General features: G+C 43.6%; 1 protein-coding gene across 4 annotated transcripts in view; it reads right to left on the reverse strand.

Annotated features, from left to right (window-relative positions):
• FAM171A1 (family with sequence similarity 171 member A1) overlaps positions 1-4,532 on the reverse strand; it is a 92,016-nt gene extending 87,484 nt beyond the window's left edge. For 3 of the 4 annotated variants that reach the window (XM_075746263.1, XM_075746262.1, XM_075746261.1), the window contains exon 1: positions 4,139-4,505. In XM_075746263.1, the coding sequence (XP_075602378.1) occupies positions 4,139-4,232 (94 nt within the window). In that variant the 5' untranslated portion in view covers positions 4,233-4,505. Of the gene's footprint in view, positions 1-4,138 lie in introns of all 4 variants that reach the window. The other variant, XM_075746260.1, reaches the window with a different exon arrangement.
• Positions 4,533-27,079: the final 22,547 nt, after the last annotated feature.

Raw genomic sequence — 27,079 nt, forward strand, 5'->3', positions numbered from 1 at the left:
TTCACAACTACTTCATTTTGAACAACTAATGAAATATGAAGATGTGAATTAAAACTAATACCCACTGCAGCAGATAAAAGTCATACTGGACTTCTGCACTACAACAAAATATTCTAGGATTTCTCTTAAAAGAGTCTCCCCTAGAATCTATGAATGAATCATCCTCATCCTCTACTGCAAAGCAAAGTTTACAGGCGACAAAGAAATTTAACTCCTTCTCAAATTACACTGGCTTTGCTTACATTCTCCCTGGGTTAGTGTTACCTCTTCATGTAACTCTTAAATTCCTATTTGCCAAGGCTCCTTAAGTTTAAAAGGGATCAGTTCATACGAAGAAAACTTCGTATGTGTATTTTGTCTGTACTCAGACAAATCACCAATTCCCAAGGGGAATGCAGCTTAAAGGTTGGTTTGGTTTTTTGTTTTAATTAAAATTCCTACACATTAATTTCAGCATTCAAACCAATTTAAGTTCTGGAATACCTGATAGAACAATTAAAAACCACACAAACAAAAAACCCCACCAGGATAACTCAAAAGCATAATTTAATCCTCATCTGAAACACCCGTCAATTTTTAAGTATTTGAGAGAGGTTAAAGAGGTAAAGCCTTAGCAAAATCCTGAGGTGTACCTTCATGGACTTCCAACAACTGTCCTGGTTTTGGCTGGGATAGAGTTAATTTTCTTCGTAGTAGCAGGTATAGCACTGTGTTTTGGATTTAGGATGAGAATAACATTGATAACATACTGATGTTTTAGTTGTTGCCAAGCAGTGCTTGCACTGAGTGCTTACACTGACTTTCCAGCTTCTCATGCCCTGCCAGCGGGATGGCTGGGGGTGCACAAGAAGCTGGGAGGGGGCACAGCCAGGACAGTTGACCCAAACTGGCCAAAGGGATATTCCATACTGTAAGATGCCATGCTCAGCACGTAAAGTGGGGGGAGTTGGCCAGGCAGGGGATCGCTGCTTGGGGACGGGCTGGGCATTGGTCAGTGGGTGGTAAGCAATTGCATTGTGCATCACCTGTTTTGTATATTTTATCGTTATTTTCTCTTACTTTTCTGTCCTATTAAACTGTCTTTATCTCAACCCGCAAATTTTACTTTTTATCTCCGATTCTCTCCCCCATCCCACTGGAGGGGTAGGGAGAGGAGTGAGCAAACAGCTATGCGGTGTTTAGCTGCCTGCCCAGTTAAACTGCAACACAACCTTACTGCTGGGAGTCTAAACATCAACACTGACAAAAATTAACAACTCATCTGTGTGGATTTTACCATACTAAAGAAAGTTACTGAAACTTAGAGGGTACTTCTGTGACCTTCAGAGGCCACAACAGATCTGCATAATGAATCAAATAAGGTAACAGCTTGCCAAAGTCATCCAGTTTTCTAAATAGGGTGCTAAACGCAGAGCTTAATTACCAGTACTTTCCATATTCATGAATTATGTAATCAGTCTGGCCGAGCAGAATTTGAAGCTGGGACTGTCTGAACATACGGCTGAGAACAGCGAAAGGGAGAAATGCTCGATGATCCCTTCCTTAACCAGAACACTGACTACAAATCCCACCTTCAAATAGCTCCAAATCCAAGACCTATTTATTTGGTCTGTTAACACAGGCACGGAACATCTCAAGCGAGTCTCATCTAATCTGTCCCACCACAAGCAGGGCTCTTCGCCCTAGTCTCTTGTAACCCTTCCACTAATAAACACTGCAGCTGAGGCAATTACTTCCTGATGGCATCCTCTGGCTTTCTCACCTCCACCTTTATTCTAGTCCCTTGGGTTTTCACTAGTTTCTTCCCAGCCACAAGGGAAAAGGCAGTCATCTGCCAACACCACTGAACTTTGGCAATGGCCCTTCACCTGTAGCTACAACTATCCACCACGATGCTAAAACGGGAGGAGAGAAAAACAGCTGGTTTCGGTTTTACGACAACTTAGCACTTACTGCGCTCAGTGTACAAACAAGGAACATGCCTGGTACTAAAACTCTTTTCCCCAGAAGATGTTCACATCTGACGATTAAGAACTTATTCAAAGTTATAAGCTAGCATCACATACACTTTCAAAAAAAGACTCGTGGGAAGTAGCTGGTAACTAGTGAGCAGAATACGCTTCAATACGAGATTAGGTCTATATATCCACTTACCAGTGTACATGTCCAAACAGTAAAGACCGGGCTCGTAATTAGGCTTTGGAAAATGATGCTATTATGAAAACTCGGATGTTCTTAGACGGAAGATAAAATTAGACCATTCTATTTAAATAGAAATGTTCTCTGCTCACTGACTTAGGTGCTATTACTTAAATAATCAGCTATCAGGCTTGATGCGAATGTAACAGCTACAGAGACAAGTCTTTCCACATACCATGAATTAAGCTTGACAATAGAAGATGAGATCAACAGGGCAGTTGAAAGGCACTAATTTTGCCAATACTTCACCACTTTGATCACAGATACAAAAGAGATTTTCCATATGATACAGAGATGACAATAGATTTTGATATTACTTTGGTATCTGAAGTGCTAGCTTCAAGGGTTGAACATAGTTCTGGTTTTCTGGAACACATTAATAAACTCAGAATAGTTCTGAGTTTGCTGGCCTTTGAATTACAATTTAGTACTTCTTATTCCAGAATTGCTGCTGTTTTGTCCTTAAAAAACCCCAAGATTTTGACATTACATTTGATGTCAGATTGCCTAGTGTGGTAGGTTTTGCTACAAAATACCAATATGCTTTGAATACTCTGTATGAGAGCACAGGCCCACCTACATCTTACTTAGTATATCGCAAATACAACCACAAAAGACAGTTCAAAAAGGTTACTTTTAACGTTTTCGTTCTTGTGGCAAGCATCGCTGATTCTTACCAACACGTGAGACAGGAAAGCTTAGAGGAAACAGGACATAAGCATGCTCTTCGTACAGTGTACTTCCACGGGAAGGATGCTGCCAGCCCATCGCCACGAATGCTAAGCCGGCACACGATCTCTCATCCCAGGTGACACGTTTAGCCACTTGACAACGCACACCACAAGGCTAACACTGACACTGGGGAGGACACATTTCCTCCTAGCACATTTCGTACCCTGAGGTTGACAAGTTTTCTGCTTCCTAACATAGCTGTGGTCCCGGCAGGCACGATGCTGCAGTGGGATCCCTGTTGGAGCCAGGCGGGAGGCTGATGGAAGGGCTGCCCTCCTGCCACCAAATGCAAGGCCGAGGGCAAGCAGGGCACGGGGGAGCCGCCGAGGTTTACACGGGGTGAGGGCTGGAGGGCAGGTGCACCTCGCCGCCGAGGGGACCCTCACCACACCATCTGTGAGGATCAGGGCACAGTAGCCCACGGCAGGACCCTGGCCCGGCCCAGGAGCTGCCCCAGGTGCTGGGGGGAGCCGCCGCAGACTCCCGGGGGGCTCTGGCACTGCCCCGCTACGGCTTCTGCTCCCGCCTGGGCGAGGGCGGAGAGGGCGGACGACCCTGCCCGGCCGGGAAAGTGTCTCTCCCCGGCTCCTGAGGGGCGCAGCGGCCGCCCGGCACCGTGACAGGCCCCCGCCCGAGCGGCGGGCAGCCCACCGCGCCGAACAAAAGGCCCAGCCGAGGCCCGGAAACGTCCCGGGGCCTCGGGCCAAGCCGTGCCGCCAGCCCGAACCCGCGGTCCGGCGGCCCCGCACGGCCGGGGGCAGGGCCTGCGGCCGCCGGTGTCCCTCACCGCCGCGTCGGGCCCTGCAGCAGGCACGGCGGGGAGGGGGGAGAACCGGAGGAGAAGGACGCAATGCAACAGCTCCGGCGGCGCCGAGGGAGGGAGGGGGCAGCACAATGAGGCCAGCGGCAGCCCCTGCCCCCTCCGTTAACAAAAGCTCCCCAGCCGCAGGGGTTGCACCCGCCTCCGCCGCGGGGCTGCCTTCACCACCGCGGGCCTGGGGGGGTCTGCAGCGGGCGGCGCCCTCACTGCGCCCCGCAGCCGGCGGGCAGTGGGAGCCGGGAGAGGTCTCGCATCGCGGGCCCCCCCCGCCGCCAAACCCCCGGCCCGGCCTCCCCAAGTTTGCCGCCGCCCGCACAATGCAGCCCCCCGCCGCCCCGGGGGCCACCGCACAAAGCGGGCCGGTCCCGCCGCCCTTCCCGCACCGACCTTGAGCCGCCTCGGGCGCCCCTAAGGTTTTGGTCACCGCCTTCCACACGTTGCAGCCCAGCAGGCAGAGGAGAAGCGCCGCCGACCTGCTCATTTCCACCCGCCGCCGCCAGCCGCCGCCAGGGAGGGAATCGCCGCCGGAGCCGCTGCCCGGAGGAGGAGGAGGAGAAAGAGCCGCATCAGGGGCTGGCCCGCTCCGCGCCTCCCTCCATGTTGCCGTGTGCTGCCCCTCCTGCTTTCTCCGCCTGCTGCACTGTCGTTCCGCCGCTGCGCCCCGGCCTCCGCGTCCCGCGCTGTCCCCCCGGGCGGGCGGGGGGAAGGAGAGGCTGGAGTGCTCCGCGGCCCCGCTGGCTGTCTGCGTTTATTTTTTAATTTTTTCCCCCCCGTTAATTTTTCCCCGGTCTCCCGGCAGGGGCAGCCAGGCTCCGCCGCCCGTTCCTTTAACCCTTTGCAACATCCCCTGCCCCGCGCGGCGGGTTCGGCGGGACAGCGCCCCCTGCCGGCCGCGCCCAGCCCTGCCCTCCCGGCCCGCCGCGGGGCGAGGGGCCGTGGCTCCCCGGGGAGCAGCGGGGCCTGCCGGGCGGCCTCGCCGGCCCCCGCCGAGCCTCGTCGCCCCGCAAGACCGGTTGCCGCCCGGGGGCAAGCGCGTACCCCGGCGGGCAGCCCGACGCCCCCCTCTCCCTGCCAGGTGCTGCCGCGCTTACCTGCCGCGGGGGGTCGGGTCCCGCCCGGCCGCGCCCGCCGCCCTGTCTCAGTCTGTCAACGGCTGCAAAATGGCCTCCGTGGTGGTACTGTCCCCCGCCGCGGCGGCTCGCTCGCCTTCAGTCGCAGCCCAGCAGGAGGGCCGGGGGGGGAAGACGGACGTGGTGCTTATAATGGTACGGCTGAGACGTGTGGAGTCACGGGGCCCCCCGCGGCCGAGCCGCCGCTCCCGCGCTCGGCCCCCCAGCCTGGTCCCCTGCTGCTGGTGGTGTATTTAAAGGGGGGGGGGGGGGGGGGGAGGGGGTTAAGGGAAAAAAAAGACCAAAGAACAACAGAAAATGCATCATGCTACTGTTTTTTATACAAAAATGTTTCCAAAATGCTACTGCAGACTGCACAAGAAAGGCAAACTTTGGGGTTGAAATGCCAGCATTGAAGACAGGTCAGCTCGCAGGGCCGGGGTGGCAGCGTGGCGGCCTCCCGCTGCTGCACCGGACAGGCCACGACAGAAGCAGCACTGTGGAAATTGTAGCAAGGGCAGGGACAGTCTCCCTGGGGGCTTTCTCACGGATGCATTTTGTACTGTCTGTAAGAGCATCTCTTGGTGTAGTTTTCTCCAGGCCAGCGGAGACTGAATACAAGGCCACAGCACTCATTCCTCCCTTCCCGGGCTCTGCTGAGCATTATGCTTCCTAGGGGAGGGAGAACAGGCGCTCCTCATGTTTCCTCCAGCACAGAGATTGCTGCTACAGACAGCTATTATGGCAAGTCTTTACACAGCTGTGCAAAGCAAAGCATCTGCCCCACCGGCTCACCGATTTCCCACGATCTACTCCCAAACACTGCCAATGCTTCAGTTTGCCCGTAAGACTGAAGTCTGTATACCTACCAGTTTAATCTTTCACAGAGGTGTCTTAAAGGTTCAGGTTTTATTTGTAATGTCTATTTTAAAAATAAAAATCTGCCATAAAAATGCAATGCATTATGCATTTATTTTTAGAAAGCAATATAGTTGTTTACTTTGTCACTTCAGTATTTGACCAGAGTAGCTATACCACAAGCTACAGGTTGTTCCTTTTATGAATTTTATTAAATTCTTGTGCTCCAGAAGTGTTAAAAATTATTTTCTGGTGCCTTTTCAGAGACACTCCAATTGATTACAACATATTTCATTCTGGTTTTACCATTAAGTTGTTCAAATACATTTTCTGAGAGTTGATAAATATGGTGTAGACACTGCAACTTTATCTTTTTATCCTGAGAATTTGGAGGATTTATTTGTAAAGCTCGGTCCTGTAAGAAAAGTAGGTACAAAAAGGCTATTCAGTTCACAGAGGAGACCAAATGAGCAAATAGAGATCATCTGATCCTGTTTATCACAAAACAAAGATTTCAATATTGTAAACTCATGTCACGCCTAAACGGTTATCCTGTACCAAGCCCAGTGGATTTACAACAAAATGAATCACAGTTTAGGGGCTGTTAGCGACTGTGAGGCAACTGCTTCCTAAAGGGAGAAGGTTGGCCACATGGTAAGTAATCACACATTATATAGCATCTTTTTTGAGATCCCATTTCCCCTTCTCTGGATGTCCGTGGATTTAAATTAGCATAAATAAGATGAGCTCATAGCTAGAAACTTATATAAAACCTATTTCTGTCCATAAGGAAAGCTAGCGCAGTTTGTTACAAAGAGGAATATGCATTTCCCTGAATATAGGTGTATTACTTTCACTGAAAACAGATACCACAGTCCTTGCAACATCAGTGAATAACACATAATGATTGGGGCTAGAAAAGAAATGAGATACTGCACTGAGAAATGGGATATTGCACTGAATTTTGTCTAGAATTTAGATTTAGGAAAGCAGAAAGCCATTTACACAGGCCCTACCCTTAATCCTCTTTTAGAAAATTTTGCTTTATCACTAACAAACAAACAGTCTGTTTCAAGACTCAGTTTTGGCTGCATGTGCTCACTTTGACCCATTATGCAATGGATTTACAGTTCAAGCAAAGGATGTTTCTAATTCATACTAGAAGCTACAGGCATATGAAAGGGTAACTTTTCATCGTTGCCTTCTTCCTTCAAAGAAAAATACCACTTGGAGCTGCTCGCTGTAGCACCTTCCCCTCTCCTGCAGCTGTGCGTTGGGAACTACCACAACTCGCTGGGATTACAGACTGCTTTGGCCTTCCTGTGTTGTTTTTCTACCTAACTTGAGTAAGCTACCTTAAAGTTAGGAAATTCAACTTTATTAGGTTGATGGTCTCATAGCTTTTGGGTTTTATTTAGCCTGGGAAATAAATATAGCTCACCTACATGGATTCCATGACTAAGAGATGTCATCATATGACATCTACAATTTCATAAAAGCTGATGAAGAAAGGATAAGAGTTTTTCTGGAAGTGGTTATTCACAAAACTCTTATTTTCAAATTATGTATAAGTTAATATCTAGATCTTGATATTACAATATTCCACCTAACAGTAACATGGCAGAGGATGAAAAGAAACCCCCTATTTTTTCATCATATTCCCATAAATATTTTGACCTACCAAAGTGAGATGTGATTACCTGATCCTAAATAGGCTATGCAGGTTTTGAAAACACAACCTATATACAATACCACACACTCTCTACATTAGCTCTGTTTATATCAGCCCAGCTATACTTGTAGACTACACTGGGCACACGGGGCTCGTCTCCTTCCTGAACAAGCTAAATTTATATATATATATAATTATATGGTAGCACTCTCATAGATGCACCCATTCATGTCATGAAACTGAGCTATTCCTCCAAATAGCTTCTCTTGAAACGATCTTTTCTCCCTTGCTTCAGTGAGCACTGAAGTATCTAACACTGACATATTGGTAATGCCATTGATTCCTGCATGAACACTCCCTGTGACACATGGGACAGTTCACATCTTAGAGCTCGATTCAAATCCTCTTCGAACTTAAGATCAGTTACACTCCAGTCCCATTTTCATGCCTTGTTTGCTGACACCCATTGGCTTAGACACCTTTAAAGAAAAAAAGGAGCCAATTTCCTGCAGCTTGAGTAAACACCACAGGAAAGATGCCAGTAAGTAACATTAATACAATAGTATGACCTAAGTCAGGTTCTACTGAGAGCTCAGCTCTAAGGCTGGTCATACCTGAGCCAGCAGCGTGCCCTTGCAGCAAAGAGGGTGAATGGTATCCTTTGCTGCATCAGACAAAGTATTGCCAGCAGGTCGAGGGGGGTGATCCTTCCCCTCTGCTCAGCACTGGTGGGGCCACACCTGCAGTGCTGTGTCCAGTTCTGGGCTCCACCGTACAAGAGAGACAAAGGGCCACGAAGCTGATCAGAGGGCTGGAGCACCTCTCCTGTGAGGACAGGCTGAGAGAGTTGGGATTGTTCAGCCTGGAGAAAAGGCGGCTCTGGGGAGATCTCATTACGGCTTACCAATATCTGAAGGGGCCTACAGGAAAGCTGGTGAGGGACTGTTTATGAGGGAGTGTAGTGACAGGACAAGGGGTAATGGGTTTAAGCTGAAGGAGGGTTGATTTAGATTAGATGTTAGAAAGAAATTCTTTACTGTTAGAGCAGTGGGGCACTGGAACAGGCTGCCCAGAGAAGCTGTGGATGACCCCTCCCTGGAAGTGTTCAAGGCCAGGTTGGATGAGGCTTTGGGCAACCTGGTCTAGTGGAGGGTGTCCCTGCCCACAGCAGGGGGGTTGGAACTAGATGATCTTTGAAGTCCTTTCCAACCCAAACCATTCTATGATGCTATGATCTTATCAATGTCTATAAAAACCTGATGGGAGGATGCAAAGAGGACAGAGCCAGGCTCTTCTCAGTGGTGCCCAGTGACAGGACCAAAGGCAATAGACACAAAGAGAAACACAGCAGGTTCCCTCCAAACACCAGGAAACACCCTTTCACTGTGAGGGTGACTGAGCACTGGCACAGGCTGCCCAGGGAGGTTGTGGAGTCTCCATCCATGGAGATACTCAAAACCCATCTGGACAATCCTGGGCAACCGGCTCTAGGCGGCCCTGCTTGACCAGGGGGGTTGGGCCAGATGACCTCCAGAGATGCCTGCCAACCTCAACCCTTCTGTGATTTCTATTTAGAAAGAATACTTGAGCCCTAGCACTCTAGGTGCAGTGGGAACTAGGTAGCTGGACCTATTCCTACCCCAAGGTGGGAAAGGAAATTTTTCCTTTCTACAGCATTTCTTATTTGTCCAGCCATGCTGAGGCTACATATTGTACATTTTTACATTGTACAAACAATGTAAATTACATTTTAAATTGTACAAACAAATTTCCAAATAGTTGACTATTCAGGTAATGCATACTAATATACTTACAACATGATTAGCTATTAATGAGGCTCTCTGTACCCAATCATTAGTAGATAAACATGTTCAAAGAGTGCCTTGAAGAGTATATGGCTTACTTTGAGGTTAGGCTTATAGTTAAAGTTTTCAGTTTTCTATGATCAGCAGTTTCACAGACACTCTTGAATGGTATGCTGAATATGCTTAAGCAAAAATTTGGGCTAATTAGTTCTTTTCTATTCTCTCTCACAACTTCTAATACAGTTTTTTTCTTGTGGTATTATTTCTATGTACACTAATGTAAATTAAGAAAGCAGTGCTCAGACAGCCAATGACAAATCTATAATGGATTAACAGTTAAATAGTTTCTATATAGCAAATGAATGTAGTGAAGCAAGAGATGCAAAAATTTGTAACAAAGATATATCTCTAGGAAGCTGTTATCTAGCCTTTCTGGTTGGTAGTACCCGTCTGTGCATTTGAGAATGGCTTTGAAGCACTTTTATCATTTCTAGCAGAATCCTTGTTTACCAGTGCACAAGTTACTTTACATATGGAAGATCACACAAAACTAAATGTAAAAAAAAAATAAATACGTGAATGTCAGAGTACAAAGGCCTGAATATTATTTTGCAATGCTCCTGGTAAGCTGAGCCAGCTACTGATTATATGGTATTCAACATTTCACATGAAAACTATAGAAGCTATTTAGCTTTTCAAAGATAAAAGCAAAATTTTATGGCCAGGACAACAATAACTTCCTATCCTTACCAGAAATCTAGCGGTGTTTGAGTACAACTGTTGTTTTAGTTGTAGCCATGCTGAGTGTGGATACCAAAACATAATGCTGTCTTTGGCATAAATCTCTTTTACCCTGAAGATCTCAGATCATTTCAATATTGACATACACATGCTGTGCTATTAATATGAAAGTCAACTAGTGCCTATACATGCACATAAGGTAAAGAAATGTTTGCCTAAGCAAGACCTAAGTACTTGTTTACACAGGCAAGTCAGTGTGGAACAGTTATGTGTGAAATACATCCCCGTACCTGACTGCACACTAAATCCCTTGCTAGACAACTGGATGTGGACCAGCTCAAGGGTTCAATAAATATTAGAGCCAAAAGTAGGTTTCTATTTTACATAAAATAATATTTATCTTATGGGAGCTACCAGAATAGGACTAGGCTGAGATTAAAAAAAAGATCTGTAGGTTTTGCCTAAAGGTTGCACAGGAGAGGTGAGTAGGGAGTCTTGAACTCAAAATGAGGGTTTCAGGAAGCTGGGCTCCAACAGCTGAGAAAGGACTGGGAGACAGTGGTAGATCTGAAGCAGGTATGAAAGGATGACCAAGGAGTCAGTGGGCTTTGGGACAAGGAAGGAAGGATGAAGGAAGGGCTGCATGGGAAGGTCTGCGGAGCTTTTGGGAGCTATGGGAGATATCAGCATCTGTGAGCTTGTGCTGCTACCCCCAGCAAGATCTGCTCAGAAGATGAGCAGATCCCTGCTGTCTTCCTTCCCAGACACCCATCTCCCTCTTAGCACAAAGCAACCTCTGCTCCTGCTGAGGGAGACGACACATGAAGGTGAAGAGCAGGCTCATGGCTGAGAGCAACAGAAGGGGAGAGCGGCACCAGGGAAGCGAGCGAATAGTGACCACTGCTACCAGCAGATTGCAGACTCCCCTTCAAAGTGGCTGCTGTCCCTCCCACCCCAGCCCTTCCTTTAGCAGAAACAACAGCCAGTCTGGCCTTGTGCATAGCTACAAAAACCAAAGTCCACTTCTGGGAGCAGTGAGCTCTGCTTAACCTTGTTGGCATGTGAGCTGTGAAGAAACATCTGTCCCTTACTGGGGTGAATGGTAGGTCCCGTAGATTGCTGCCTACATCAAAAACTAGTTTTTTCTGTCAACACTGCCTCCTTAGAATAGCTGATGCACAGTGTTTGTATCTCCCTGAAGACTGAAACAACTAGCTGTTGAACGATACCCAATCTATCTTGGAAAAAGAAAAGGTCTGAACTGACCCCAAGGACTCTAAGGCATCAAGGGCAGAGGTGTTTTTTTTTTTTTAAAAAAGCTCCATATACTGCTGTTCATGGGAAAAATGCAAGTTCAGAAATACTATACAATAACATATCACTTTTTTTGAAGCAACCCGTACTTCTGCTGCAAAAACATTTGGTGGAAGCATATAATGAAAAAGCTTCCAGAAATTAGTTTGCCGGTTCAATGTAGAAATGCGAGTCCTGGTACCTAGATATTTCCCAGTGATAATACATGTCTTGGCAAGCCAGGCATGGATACTTCAGTTTGCAGCCACTGAGTAAGGGCAGAATATATTTGAGTGTGCAGCAGCTGGAAGTCTCTTTGTAAAACATGGGGAGACACTAACATCCACATGTGGGGATACGATCAAATCATTATTTTATAAACTAAGAAGTTTTATAAGAGCAGATGACAGACCAGAGAGGGTACATAGCTTTGTGGACAGCTTACTAACAACAAACACGCGAGAACCCACTAGCGCCAGGCTGAAGGGATTTCATTTAATTGAAAGACAAAACATTAAGATAATCCAAAATTAGAACACTGACAAACAAATCAAGGTCTCAGGATATGACCACAGATGCTCTAAAACAGAGCGGTAGTTTTGATTCTTTTTACCTCTGCCAGTTCCTTCTCCAGTTCTCATACAAACATACAAAACTTCAGTCTTGCTTAATGCTGAGAGGCTCAGCGTGTCCTGGTCTGAAGATTCAGTTCTTGTATTCCCAAAAACATAGCACCATGTATCAAGTGCACCATGTATAATGCATCAAGTGCCCGCCCCCCCAATTGTTTTCCTTTCTCTTTACTGCATTAATTTCAGATTTTCAGTATCAGTAATCCTAAATGTCCAATTAAAAACCAGACATCTCACCTCCTCCCATCCCCAAATGGAATTATTTAGCACATTTTGTGACTGAGAAGGGGTTTCTTTTAATCTCTAGGATAATTATGTTTTCCATCTTTTTCCTGCATTTCTGAAAGCTGAATTTAAAACAAACAACAAATATCTAAGAGTCCTAGATGAGCCCCTGAGTCTGAGAGCTAAGAATTTAGTAAGAACACTAACATAACAAAATTCTCAATAAAATGGGAAAAGGTGACAACACTCATACTAAGGATTGTTATAAGGTTAACACAGACTATAATTAAAAAGAAGTTGTTATTCAGCTCAAAAATCCTTCTTTTCCCTTTTTTGTTATTTATGTCTTCATTTAACTGAAGAGATGACTCTATCATTCGGATATGAGCTAGAAGAACATAAAACTTTCTCCAGAGGTGGCTTGATTTAAACTCTACTGGACACTACTTATGTGACTGAACTGCCACAAAGCTCTTAGAATACAACAAAAATTATGTCAGATTTAAATAAACAAAACTATCTTTGTGCTAGAGCAAAGGATGGCAAAAGCATACCAGCAAAACAGAAGCTTTCTAAAGCATCATTTTGGTGTAATGCCTCACTAAAACCACTGTCTTCCCTAAAGCTCTTAATGACTAAATTTAAGAGCCTCCACTCTCTATTTAATCACCGTGATGAGATATCCTCAAAGCAGTTTAGATCCGAGTTCCTCACCATGGAGTCACACCATTGCTCTCAGTTGTCTCCTCCATGCCACGGCAGCAGTACAGCTCTTCTGGAAGTTGATGGAGATGTGAACACCCAGGCAGGCACAGCTCTATTTGAAGAGTTTGTCAGTGCCTGTGCTTCCCCGTGCCTCCTGATGACAGTTCCTTCGAGTCAGCAAAAAGAAAATGCCAGAGAGTCTTGCTTAACAGCCTAGAGCTGTCATTAGAAGTTCTGTACAGATTTTAGTCTTTTGAAAAAAAAAAAAAAAAGGAAAAAAAAGAAACCACTTTATAAATCAATACAAAAACTGGCAAACATTGTTCCCAGAAGCCATAATCTTAGCAAGATTTTTAAAACTGAATTTCACTAAAGATCCCCAGTCAATTGTGTCTTTCCGTGGCTCCCCTTCCTCCCTCTGCCTGTCACCTCTGCTCTCAGACCTCCTCTCACCCAGGACACTTCACTTATTCTCATGGTTTCAGCTACTGCCTACATTACCAAAATCTCATTTAGCTTTCTACTCCAAATTTTTCTTACTTCAGCTTTTTAGTTTCAAGCACATCAGTTTTACAATTGGAAATTATAACCTTCTGAAAACCCTTGTCCTTTCCTTTACCATTTCAAATCTGCTCACTGTTCCCTCTCACCCATACTTCTAAACACCACTTTCTTTTTTTTCTTTCTCTTTCTTCCCATCTGTTTTATCCCATCCATTCATCTCAGTATATCTTTCTAAACTTTGCTTTATGCTAAACATGCCTACTGCCACAGTCTTGTTAAGCAGTTTTACCTAATCTTGATTACTACAAGTCCCTCCCCATCCACTTCCACCTTCCTCTTTCAATGTTTTTCCTTCTTTAATCCAAACTGAGGAATAGTTTTGATTGATCAGAATTCACCCCTTTGTTGTCAATACACCTGCTGACTCAAACAGACAATGCTGCATTCATTGCTTCTTCATAAGAACTAGAGATTTACCATTTTTAAAGATAAAGGGTTTTGGTTTTGGTTTTGGTTTTTTTTTTTCCCCCCCAAATGCAATTATGCAGCAGCTTAAAATAATTCACAGTTCCTTGCTAATTTACAAGGACAGAGAATTACATTGTAATCCTGGAACCTCTGTAAATTATAACTTTCCAGGCTCTATCTAAGCTTGAATTTTAAAATATTTCAGGTATTCATTTCACCATATTATGCCACCAGTCCTTACGGGAAATAATTTTTGGAATTTTTTAATTTTATCTACCTAGTTAAAAGCAAAATATCGAGGCAATTATTGATAGAATTTTTCTCAAGTGACTGGTCTGCTGCATCTGATCGCCACACACATCCCATCACGGCTTAGTAATCTCTTAGACAGCTACAGCTGTGCCAGCAAATGCAACTAGTTTCTTAGCTCCCAAGGGCCCAGCTTTGAATTAGCTGGTGCTAAACAGTGTCCCTCCTACCACAATTAACGTGATGCACATTGCAACATTTGGGGTTTTTTTCCTTCTGTCACTAAACTCAAGCTCATTATTGTCTTCAAGCTCAGAGAGTTTGCTACCAAGCTGTTTCATGTGACATATAAGTATTAAATTCTACAATATTAGTATGTGGAAACTGCTTGGGTTTTCACACGTATTTATGCTTCTAAATGGTTCTGATGTTTTACTTGTTATTATTCTGAGTCTTATGATTTCCAGAGCTCATTGTCTCAGGAAGTATCTTGGTGTACTCGTGCCTTTTCCTTGTCCTGCCATCTCCCATTTTTTTGGAAATAACTAAAAGACAAACCCATCACCCTTAAGATTTTGCAACCTTTACACATGGAAGTAAAGACAGTTGCAGTCCTGCTGTTTTCAGATTGCCCCAAAGACCCTGAGTGCACCCGTTCTCTGTGCATAGCAGAGAGGGAGGAAGCAGTGGAAATGAGAGAGTATGTGAAGCAAAGTGTCAAAGGTGCATCTGGCAGGGAAGGAAGGAAGGAAGGCAGGCAGGCAATGTCAGAAACCTGTTGGAGGAAGGACCGTGACCCAAGGATTGATGAACAATAGGTGTGGTTTTGTCCGCTAGGGGAAGAAGAGATGACAAAGTTTAGGAGAGAATTAACTTAGTCCCTGCTGCAGTGAAAAGGAGATAGCAGCTCTTTCGCCATGTATTTAAAATACAAATGATAGAATTGAAATGAAGGGGGTTCACCTGGAGACTAAAAAAAATTAAAAGGCAATGGATTATTATATTTAAATACTCTTCCTTTTTTTGTGGTCTGGTGCTTTTCTTTTCTGAGTGCACTGAGACTGAACATTTTATATAATCTAGATTCAGCCAAGAAGTTAATTACCCTACTGGCAAATATTTATACACTTGTGCCAGGACTTTTTCAGGTCAGGTTTTGCATATCTTCCCTTGTATTTCCCTGTATACTTATTAGAAATGCACAGAACTCTGTCTGCACTGTTCTCTCCTTTTCATTTTACCCCTATAGTTGTCCAGAGTATGTAGATATGGCTGAATAGTCTGTTCATTTGAACTGCGATACTTCTCACTGTAAGTTTGCATTATACTTGATATACAGTAGATCATATTGACTGAAGCACAAATACAGAACCCATCACTGACTGCTAATTAAACCTGACATCTGTGCTGTTGATTACAAATGTACCAGAATTGAACATTTGCTGAAATTTTTATTAAATGACATTAAAAAGATAGGAGAGCAGTTATTGTCTCAGTTGCTATCTGAGAATCAGCTCTTCCCATTCTTTTGGAGGATTGTCTGTTTGAAACAGATGCCGCCACAGACTTCCAAGGGAGGGGAGCATGAACGAGAGAAGGAACATCTGCAGGTGGTTGTGCCTGAATTACTCATCATCTGGAAAAGACAGAACTTAAGTAGCGTGCAAGAAAAACACAGTGAAATGCAAAATACTGAAATGATGGGCAGGACATATTATTTGTCTCACAAGTGAGTAAGACCAGACATTGTAATTCATTATAAATATAACTGGCTAGGAGGGTCTCATTTCACGATTACTTAGGAACACATTGAGGCTTCTCAAGAGGCACAAGCCTCAGGAGATAGGGGCTGAAGCGTTGTGAAATTGCTTTTGTGTCTGGCATTCTGAACCCTTTGAAGACTGATGTGGGCAGGACTGGCTCTCAGAAAGGCAAAGTGGATAGTTGCTTATCGGAACAGACTCCTGGGAGCAACAAACCATTGCTGTCACTGATGCAGGGATCAGCTGCTTCTAGGAAAGGCAGCAAACTTCTGGCTTTCACAGGCCCTTGCCCTTAGCTCTGCACACAGCCTCTGCCTGATCTGTTGGTGTTTCCCACCGTGGTGATATACCATATGCCTGTTCTGGTTAGGGATTACACATTTTAATCTTACACCAAACCTTTACTGCTTCCTGAGGAACATTCACAACCCCTCACTGAGCACTCCTACACCCCATACTGCTCCAGGAACAGTCCTCCAGCTGTAAAGGAAAAAAAAAAAAAAGAACTGTTATTATCAGCCCCTACATTCAACACAGAGAAAAAGTACTGAAGGCAAGATAGTTTGTGGCCATATGTTGGGAAGACAGGGTAGAGAACAATAAGAAATCTAAAAAGCTTTTTTTTTTTCCCCCAGGAGGGAGGAAACTTATGGGACTGGTGAGCATGGGATTGTGGAATAATGTCCACAGATAGAAAGGAGCCAGGCTATCCTCACACAGCAAGGCTCAAGGACAAAAGGACTACTCAGCTTTTCTTACACTGCAAAAGAACAATATGGGAGACAGGAACTGGGAAAATATATTGAGCTCACTTATTGACAGAGATGGTACTGCATCAGAGTACAGAATCAGTGTGCCACAAAAACTGAGATACAGGCCATTTCTGCTTTCAACTGAAAACATTATGCCAACTAAAGGACATCCATTGAAATGTGTTTTCCAGAGCATGATGAATTTAACTTTTCTGGGGAAACTCAGAAAATGAGATGTGAACTCATTACACGTATCTTATGATACTGTGATTTTATCTACGCTGTGATTTTATCTAGCTTGAGAAAATGAAGATAAAAATGAGTGGGTTTGGCTCAAGGAAAAGAGACAAGCCCAAACCTGGATCACACAATTGCAGAGAGTGAGAGGTGCTGTAGGAGCCCTGTATTTGGCCTGGTTGCAGCGACATTTCAGCTTGAGAGTGACTCAGACTATTCCTGAAAGCTGTGCTGTCCAAATGTGCACTGAATTTGTCTGCCTCTGTTTCAGACTGACCTAGTGCATGCCAGCCTGGTTTTGAGATGTGCTGGTTTTGGGTTGAAGGACTTCAGTTCCTCTGACTGTCAGGCATGGTGTTCTTCGGAATGTTTAGACACACAATTCCCATTAAAATTAAGGGCTCAGGGTTGTCATAGCCTACATAAACACTACTGAAATGTTGACTGTTCAAAATTGGAACTCTTCAAATGTTAGGCTTAACCATGTACACATGCACATGCATGTGGATACACAAACTTGAAAATGGAAATCCAGCAGTACCAACATGGAAGTTGTACAATTCAGGCATGCTTTTCTTGTGTTTCCCCTCCATGAAAAGCATTTGTTTATGTGTTTGCAATGCCACTGTGGAATACTGGCCTTTTCAATCTTTATGTATATATTGTTAATATGTGTGATTGCGCTGGCTTTGGCTGGGATAGAGTTAATTTTCTTCATAGCAGCTGGTATGAGGCTGTGTTTTGGATTTGTGCTGGAAACAGTGTTGATAATATAGAGATGTTTTAGTTCTTGCTGAGCAGTGCTTACACAGAGCCAAGGCCTTTTCTGCTTCTGACACCACCCCACCAGCCAGTGGGTTGGGGGTGCACAAGGAACTGGGAGGGGACACAGCTGGGACGGCTCACCCCAGCTGACCACAGGGATATTCCATACCATATGACATCATGCTCAGCATATAAAGCTGGGGGAAGAAGGAGGAAGGGGGGTATGTTCAGAGCGATGGCATTTGTCTTCCTGAGTAATCATTATGTGTGATGGAGCCCTGTTTTCCTGGAGATGGCTGAACACCTGCCTGCCCATGGGAAGTGATGAATGAATTCCTTGCTTTGCTTTGCTTGTGTGCGTGGCTTGTGCTTTACCTATTAAACCGTCTTTACCTCAACCCACGAGTTTTCTCACTTTTACTCTTCTGATTCTCTCCCCCACCCTGCCGGGGGTGAGTGAGTGAGCGGCTGCGTGGTGCTTGGCTGTCAGCTGGGGTAAAACCATTACAGTGGTATATCAAGACACATAAATACATGTATGTATGCATACAAATGTATCTGTGCATGCCACTGGTAGGCCTGTATATGTAAAAGTATTAGCAGAGTAAAAGGCTGTCATTCCTTGTTCACCTTAGGGTCTGTGGAGTTAGTATTGTTCTTTAAAAATGGCTGTACTGTGTATAGGCACGCAAACATTATGCATTCAGCAAAAACATCTTGACAAACCAAAAGCACACTGGTAAAATCTTACAGCTCATGTTCTTACTTTCCAGTCACTAAGGTGTGCTTCAGGATAGAGTCATGACATTAGAGGTAAAGCATGGCAGTGACTGGAGTCCAGGCTAATAACCCTGCTGGGATAATTAGTGTGACCTCCCTGCCATTGCCATTGAGAGACGTTAAACCGAGGGAGAGCACAAGGAGGAGAACAGAAGTGGAAAGGACCAGACAAAGATGAAGTCTAGGGACTCGGAAAGCAGAGAAGGTGGCTGCACGGAGTTCTGGCTACAAAACTGTTGGTAACAATGGATTCATATTCTGTAACATGATCTAATAGTCCCAGCTGGCCTTAACCGTGATGGAAAGGCTTTGTTTAAGAACTATAAAAAACTTAATCTTTCCTAAGCTATGAGTGTAATCTAGAAAGAGAGAGAATTTGCCTGATCTGAATTATGTGGTCTTTGTTCGCATTGTATTCCTTACTGAATCTAGGGAACAATATGAGAGCCCTCCTGTGGCCAGCTGAACAGCTGTAAATTCCCTTGGTTGCAGTCAAAGACAAGACAGCCCACTAGGTAATGTGCCTGCTTTCTTGTTCAATGGGAGTAAGTTGTTATTATCACATTATTTATTGTGTCTACAGCAACAGAGGTGTGCATGGCGCTCTCAACCGTAAATCAAAGGTGACTGGCCTCAAACACCTATCATCTAAGTTAGTGCACAGACACAGCAAAGTGAAACACAGAGGTAACACTTGTACAGAACATAACGCCATATTATCTATCACTGTAAGTTGGCACAACTCCATCAACACAGACAAAAGCAGATAAGTGGATTGAAGAGGTAACCATATGGAGCACTTTAACAAAAGGCAGCAGACCCAAAGTGGGAAGGATGGCTCTGAGCTCTGTCTGTGTTTTCATACACAATGCACAGACATTTATACCAACACGGAGAAGAGGTGAAATTCTGTGCTCCAACTGCATATTTTTGACAGATCCCTTTGCAGAGGTGCAGGTACTGTGCAAACTACCCAGCAGGATTCTTGTTTATAGTCTCCCACTTCTACACAACTTTGACTCTACCAGAATAATCCTCATTCACATTGACTTGGTTTACAGCAGTATCAGACCTAAAGGATTCAATAGCATCAGAAAAGCTGAGAGATCACACTTTCAACATCAATAACCTTTCCAGTAAAAATTTTCCATTTGCTACAGATGTAGACAAAAATTCTTTGCAGCCTCTTAAAAAAGGGAATAGCTGGTCTAAGTACGTAGAGACCTTGAAAGGTTAGAAAAAGAATAACTGATATTATAAATATGAAACAAAATAATCCTTTCTAAGCTAAGAAATTTTATATCCATTTAGCCCTATCGTAACTATGAAAATGCCTTCCCATGAAATAATTTTTCATTTATATAGTCAAACTCAAGAAGAGATACTGAGAAGCAAACAACAGCTTAGCTCCTCCTAACAAATGTGGTCTGAGCTTAGCATGAAGAACAAAGTGTGTGTCCTATGCAACGTAATGCATTACTTTACTGAGCTCTTTAAATGGGTGTAGATAGCTGAATACCTTGGAAGAGTTGCCAAAGATCCTTTACACAATATTTCTGATGATTTTCATTAGCATGAGTAAAAATGCAGCAAGAGAAATAAGTTTTTCTCCCTGTACTTGGCACTGGTGAGGCTGCACCTTGAGTACTGTGTTCAGTTTAGGAGCCCTTACTACAAGAAAGACATCAAGGTCCTGGAGTGTGTCCAAAGAGCAATGAAGCTGGTGAAGGACTGTCGTGGTTTAACCTCAGCCAGTAACTAAGCACCACATAGCCGCTTGCTCACCCCTCTCCTGCAAGGGGATGGGGAGCAGAATGGAAAAAAAAAAACCACCTTGGGGGTTGAAATAGAGACAGTTTAATAAAAAAAGGAAGAGAATAATAATAGTAATAACAATAATACAAATGATGCACAAATGCAATTGCTCACCACATACAAAAGAAAAAAAACCCAATCTGATGCCCAGTCTGTTTCTGAGCAGCGAATTTGCCTCCTGGCTAGCTTCCTCAGTTATATACAGAGCATGACGTTACATGGTATAGAACATCCCTTTGGCCAGTCTGGGCCAGCTGTCCTGGCTGTGCTCTCCCACCTTATTGTGCACCTGGCAGGGCGTGAGAAGCTGAAAAGTCCTTGACTTAGTGTAGACACTACAAATACCTAGTAACAACGAAAACCACCAGTGCATTATCAACATTATTCTCATACTAAATCCAAAACACAGCACTACACGCGCTACTAGGAAGAAAATTAACTCTATTCCAGCTGAAACCAGGACAAGCGTCTAGAGCACAAGTCTTATGAGCAGTGGCTGAGGGAACTGGGGTTGTTTAGTCTGGAGAAAAGGAGGCTGAGGGGAGTATTGCTCTCTACAACTACCTGACAGGAAGTTATAGCCAGGTGGGTGTTGGTCTCTTCTCCCAAGTAACAAGCGATAAGACAAGAGGAAATGGCCTCAAGTTGTGCAAGAGGAGGTTTAACTTGGATATTAGGAAAAATTTCTTCATTGAAAGGGTTATCAGTCATTGGAACAGGCTGCCCAGGGAAGTGGTTGAGTCACCATCCCTGAAGGCATTTAAAAGATGCTTAGATGTGGTGCTGAGGGACATGGTTTAGTGGTGGAGTTGGGAGTGTTAGGTTTATGGTTGGACTCAATGATCTTAAAGGTCTTTTCCAACCAAAATGATTCTATGATTCTATGATTTGTAAGTGAAAACAAAATGCTGTTTGAATAATCTGTATCTGTAGTTTTCCTAGCAATAGCTCAACATTATCCAAAAAAGCTAAATAGTTGCTCCCCGAAATTTTTCAGTTTCATGATTCTTCTAGACTCTTGCATTTAGTTGTCTTTGCCATCCTTTTCAGGCATATGCCACATGACAAACTGGCTCAGCACAAGAAGTTTAAGGTGTGAATTTAAACCTCTGCAAATCCAAATCGGTCTCAGTGGGGGCCTCTGTTGGTAGTACAGCCAGTTGATCAGTAGATGGTGGTGGTGCACTGTCACCTGATGTGGTTGGCTAAGGACACTACCTAGCTGTTAAATCATTTTTATTTTAGAGCAGACCAGTAACAGTCTTGGAGATGATTGGAGTTTTAATATATCAGAACATTAAGAAATGAGAAATGCTACATATCTGCATCTTTTGAATAATGGAAAAGTTGTACTTACTGGTTGGGTGGGGGTTTTTTCCCCTAGAGTTTCAGGAAGCTTCTAAACTTCCTTGTACGGCATCCTGTACTTTGATTCTGTGGGAAAAGAGTCCTTTAGCTTTTGCTGTTTCCATACACAAATTGAAAGGAAAAAAACCAATGAGAAATATTATAAAGAGTAGGAAGATACCTAATGCAATTGTCAAACTCCAGAAATCCTGCTGACACGGTTATTTGCCATTTCCCCTCCCACACTGACTTTGTCACAGCAGCATCTATCTGGAGATGAAGGGAGTGAAGGAGCAGGTTTCAGCCTCCTCCTCCCAGGCAGGCAGTATGGAGAGGAGGAGCACTGGGGACATCCTTCACCTGTTTAATAGCAGCTGGTTCATGTATGGGATTCTGGCATGCCTTTATCTCAGAGGCTTGATCTGTTTTCACTGCTGCAGGTATTTTAGAGCTTCCTCATAGGGATCTACATAGCATTATGTATCTGGAGCCAGTACATTTGTCATGATGATGGACCGTACTGGTCTTGGGGCCTCTACTAAGAGTGAAGAAGTTAGGTCTTGGACCAGGACCACAAGTGAGAGGATTAGAGCTGCCTTTCTGAGCAGTACAGGCACTGAAGCTTTATAGCAGGACCTCTGATGGGAGCGACGTGCTGAAATTGATATTTAAAATATTGTAGGCTAGGGGCCACATAGCAGGGGCACATCAGATTCGCAGTTAAACATGTTTGGAAACCACTGGCCAAACTGCAGATTTGCCTGTTGCTGCAATGGGGATCTGCAGGTTGTAGTTACAAGTATTTACACATGACAAATGATTAGGATATAGAAAACGTAGTTTAATGGTAGAGTATATTTAAACATTTCTGGGCTTTTGATTGTTTAAAATTTTAAATGTAATGACTCCTGAACCGGGCAGTTCAGGACCATACTTATACCTTTAATTTTGGAGTTCACATATGCCCTCAAAAGCAATAAATTTTCAGTTCCTAGGTCACACTAAGAAGAAGGAGAGAGGGAGAGGCTGACTAAGCAACAGATTATGTGCATGAACAGTCAAAGCTAAAATAGCTATTTCATTTGGGCTGTGCATAAAATCTATTATTGAGGTAAAACCAGGCATGAGTCAAAGGTGAACTAGTTGTTGAGATCAAGGTGAGGAAATGAAACCAATTTGTTCCTTTTCGTCACGCATCTGGTATCAGAAGAAGAATCTGGTGTCAGAAAAGAGAATGGAAGGAGGAAGTCCAACGGACTTGGCTGAAAGCATCTTCCCACAGTAATTGTTCTTATTCAGAAGTACTATCTTCACCGAGAAACAGAATTGTATTGTGAAGGTGGATGAATCTTTGCCTTATCTCAAAAGCACTAGTAAAAGTTGGGCAGTGAAACAGAGGAAAAATATGCCCCAAGGCTAGCAGGCCAGAAACAAGAAACGACCTTTTCAAATTTTTCCGCCATGAGTCAGATTATTGTTTTTCCCCTTTCCTCCCTCCCTACTTCACTGTAATTTTTCTATCACCTAGAAAATATAAGAAATGCTTGTTTAAAGAGGTAATGTAAAGAGTAATTCCCATGCTACCCCTTGTGGATTTGAAAGCTGGTAAGAATTTATTGCTTGGTAAGTTAAACTTGATAATATGACATTTCTAAGGGCAATGGCTATGTAAATGCATCCTTATACTGTCTCTGGGGTGCCACTGCAAACAAAAACCACAATCCCCACTGGGTAATGATATCACCTTTATATGACTGAATACAGAAAATGGAAAAGCATAAAAATAATCTTTTATGAACAGTTTCTCCTTTATTAGGTCCTGGAAAAATGTGAATTACTTCAAAAGGAAACAAAGATGTGAAAGAGTGAGAAATAATTTTTCATGGTACCTTCAAATATTAAAAAAGGGAATACAATAAAATAAAAAGGAATTCAGAAACTCATCTCTGATTGCCTAGACATAATTAATTTTGTACTATGAAGATGTCAGTGCAGAAACATTATCCATGTCAGAAAAAAATCAAGTCTTAAGATAAAATTAATGTCTTAAAGCAAAATCATACCACAGCTTGTACTGTAAGGCTTAGTCATTAGTAAAGTTATTTAATACAGCTGTTTCATCATGCAGTATAATTAAAATGATAAGTTAACCATAGTCATGACAGTTGTTCCTTGATTAATGTGTATTATTTTCATAGTATGGTGGTTTTCAATCTTAGAGTCATGAACTCTTGGTAAATTGGGCCTAGAACTTCCATACAGAGTCACAAGGTTTCTCATGCAAATGGAATTTCTAACTCTACAAAGACTGAAGACAATTTACCTGTCTAAATTTAAATAGCTTCAGTAACTGGATGGAGCAAATAGTCCTCTAAGGAATATGAAAGTCGTGAATATTGCAGAATGATAATAAACATGTATTTGGGGTGTGTATATATATATGTGTGTGTATATATATTTGGTGTAGTCTGAACGTTGGCTACCACACCTATCCATTTAACATGAATTCTGTTTTTCTTGGGCAGATGCATGACAAAGGATTCAGGGACAAGGCACTACCTAAAGAAAAATATCATTGTCAACACTGCAATAAAAAAATACCCAGCTCGCTCTGTTCCTTACCATGTTATAAGGCACAGTCTGCACTCCCTGTTGTGGTAGATGATGACTATCTGTAAAGAAAGGTAGACAATAAAAGCCAAAATTTGGTCTTTAACTTTGAGTTGAATTTGGTAATTTATTTTGCACGGACTATTCCCTAACTGAGAATGTTTCAAAGAAAGCAACACAAGTATTAAAGGTAAGTTTTGTACTTTCCAAGAGATGCTGTGGGAACTTCCCTGTTGCCTGAAGAATGAATTTTTCAAGACACCAACAAGGCCTCTCAGCTGATTACCTCTTTCTGCTGCTGTTGACAGACTTACAAACAGTACTGGGAAGGCTTCCAGTACTGGGAAGGACTCTGAGAGGTTGCTTTTGCCATTCTTCTGCGTTAGGCTCCGCTCGGTCTCTGCAGCCCATTCTCAGCCATCCCCGGCGATCAGGACCGTATGTCCCAACTCACTCCCCAGGCAATCTGATTTCAATGCTTCACTTCCCTGCCTGTTCACAAACACTTTCTAACATCTAACCTAAATCTCCCTTGGTGACATATGAACCTCTCGTTTTTTGTCCTATCCAACATGAACATGGCGAACAGATTACTTACTTCCTCTCTGCAGCAGCAACTTGTTTGAAGCTTATTGCTGTCTCCCTCCTCAGTTTTCTCTTCTTTCAGCTGTCAATCTTTCCAGACAGCTAATCATTCTTACTGCCCTCCTTTGGACCCCTTCCAGAAAATCCACATTTTTCTTAAAGTAACTGGGGTTGCCAGACATCCCTTATAATGTGGGATTTCCCATATTTAAGACTCAAATCTCACATGCCTTATTAAAAACACGTGATATATTGCCTGCTCTTGTATTTCCTTTTTATTTTAATGGGGGACATGGGTTTTGAGGTTGAAACATAGAAAACCCTGCAGGTGCTTTCCTGCCCCATTCTTCAGAGCCACCTTTGGCAGCACAGAGCCATGATTTGGACAAGGCTGTGACAGAAATGAAAGTCAGAGCATCCCTAAAGGAGCTGGGAAGGTCTGGAGGGCAATGCACACCCTGAAGCACCAGGAAGACCTATCATCAGTGTTTTAAAATTCAGAACCCAGCAACTCTCATATGTAGCCTCACATCAGACATAATCCTCCTGCCAAGGACTCACCTACATAATAAGGGAAGAAATATTTGTATGTTTTGTAGGCAATGCTTTTGCTTATACAGCTCAGGAGACGACATTTTAGGTCTGTGTTCGACTTGTCATTCTCCATGGTGTCTCCTCTGGAGAATGCTATCTGGCCAGTCATGCTCTGTCCTGCATTTGTTTGGTCACTTATACCTGATTACCTAAGCACCTTGTCTTTACTGAACTTGATCTTTTTCTTATCAGAATGCTTTTAAAATTTGTCAAGATCATTCTGACTTCTAGTCCTTTCCTCCATTACTCTTGCTGTTTCTCCTAGCCTGGTGTCATCTGTGAATTTAATAAGCCTACTCTCTTTTTGAGCATACAAATTATTAAAAAAAAGCAACTAAAACCAGACCTTGGACAGATCTTTGAACTGTATCTGATGTAACTTTAATTTCCACAGAGAACCATCTGCTGTGTTATTTGCAGCAAGTCAGTGGCAGAACAGACTCCCCTCCACAAACACCATTTCCATGGATACGATGCGACACAGAGGTCTGAGTTTGCTTCTTCCACTTCCAGATGTGCGGAGTTACTCTTTTGCTCATAGAAGCCAGTATCAGCTCTTGTCTCTGGATGGAAAGACCGGAGAGGCAGCCTGAGCGTCCTCAGCCCTCTCCACCACAGCAGAAGCACTGTTCCATACACATGAGTGAGGATCTAGCTGGAGCAGAAGATCAGATCAATCCAAAGGAAGAACCATGTCTTCTCAGACCCAAGAATGCTTTAGCAGTAAGACAGTCCTCCACAAAATAGCTACTACAACAAATAGGAATGGTTTGTCTGGGGTTCCCTAGGCATCTTGATAATACAAGAGAGAAATTATAATTGCCTTTTGCAGCCTATAAGATCTGTGACATTCAACTGCAGTGGTGTCCATCACTTCTGAAAATGTAAACCTATTTTTGTTCTTACTGGCAGACCCCAACTCCATAAGAACTATTTCCGTCAACATCATCAAAAGCACTGGGATCTCTTGCTTTATCAACAGCTTTAGATGGATTCTTTCCATAACTTGCTATGAATATGTATGAATCTTTCCAATCCAGAGCCTATCAGAGGAGTGGGACTTGGCATTTGGGAAAGTTTTGAGCCTAACTCACTTGATTTTTCCCCCCAGTATTCAGACTGATGACATTTCAATGTAAAAGAATGCTTTGCAGCCCGTGCAGCTGTCCTTTCTATTCTTGTCAAGGCGAGCTCTGCAGGCTGCAGCAAATTCTGCCTTTCCACAAGGTGAAAAAGATACTGGTCATCCTTATCCAGTCCAGACATCTTGGCAGGACCAGGAATATACTTTGAGGTAATTCAGTCCCAATGCAAAGCGTCCAATGACCAAAGTGGGTGGAAGGGAGGGAAGAAAAGCAACCCAAAGTAAGTTTTAAAATTAATTTCACTCAGTTATTTCCAACTTAATTTCTAACTTTTAAACCAATTGCCATTATTTGTCAGACCATTAAAAAAACATCCTATTGAAAATGGAGAGGGTGGTTTATACCATCCACAAGCCAATAGTGAGACTGGAGGTGGCTGGAAAGATATGAAACCTATAGCCTGTGGTGATAGAACATGGGCTCACAGGATTTATATGCACTCGGGGACCACTTACAGGACTGTTTTGTGCTTGTGTGGCCAGACATGTGAACATCATGGGGTAGTTTTTCTTTGCGATGATGCAAGGAGGTAATAATTCCCACATTTTTCTCTCAGTGTCAGAGGGAAGGTAGCTTGAAGAGCAGGAAGGCTGAGGATTGGGACCTCTAGTTTCTCTAAGGTAATATTAAAAGATTCTTTAACTCCAGACGCTTTGTATTACTAAACTCCTTAA

This window comes from Balearica regulorum, chromosome 2, assembly GCF_011004875.1.
Source record: "Balearica regulorum gibbericeps isolate bBalReg1 chromosome 2, bBalReg1.pri, whole genome shotgun sequence".
Taxonomy (NCBI): domain Eukaryota; kingdom Metazoa; phylum Chordata; class Aves; order Gruiformes; family Gruidae; genus Balearica; species Balearica regulorum.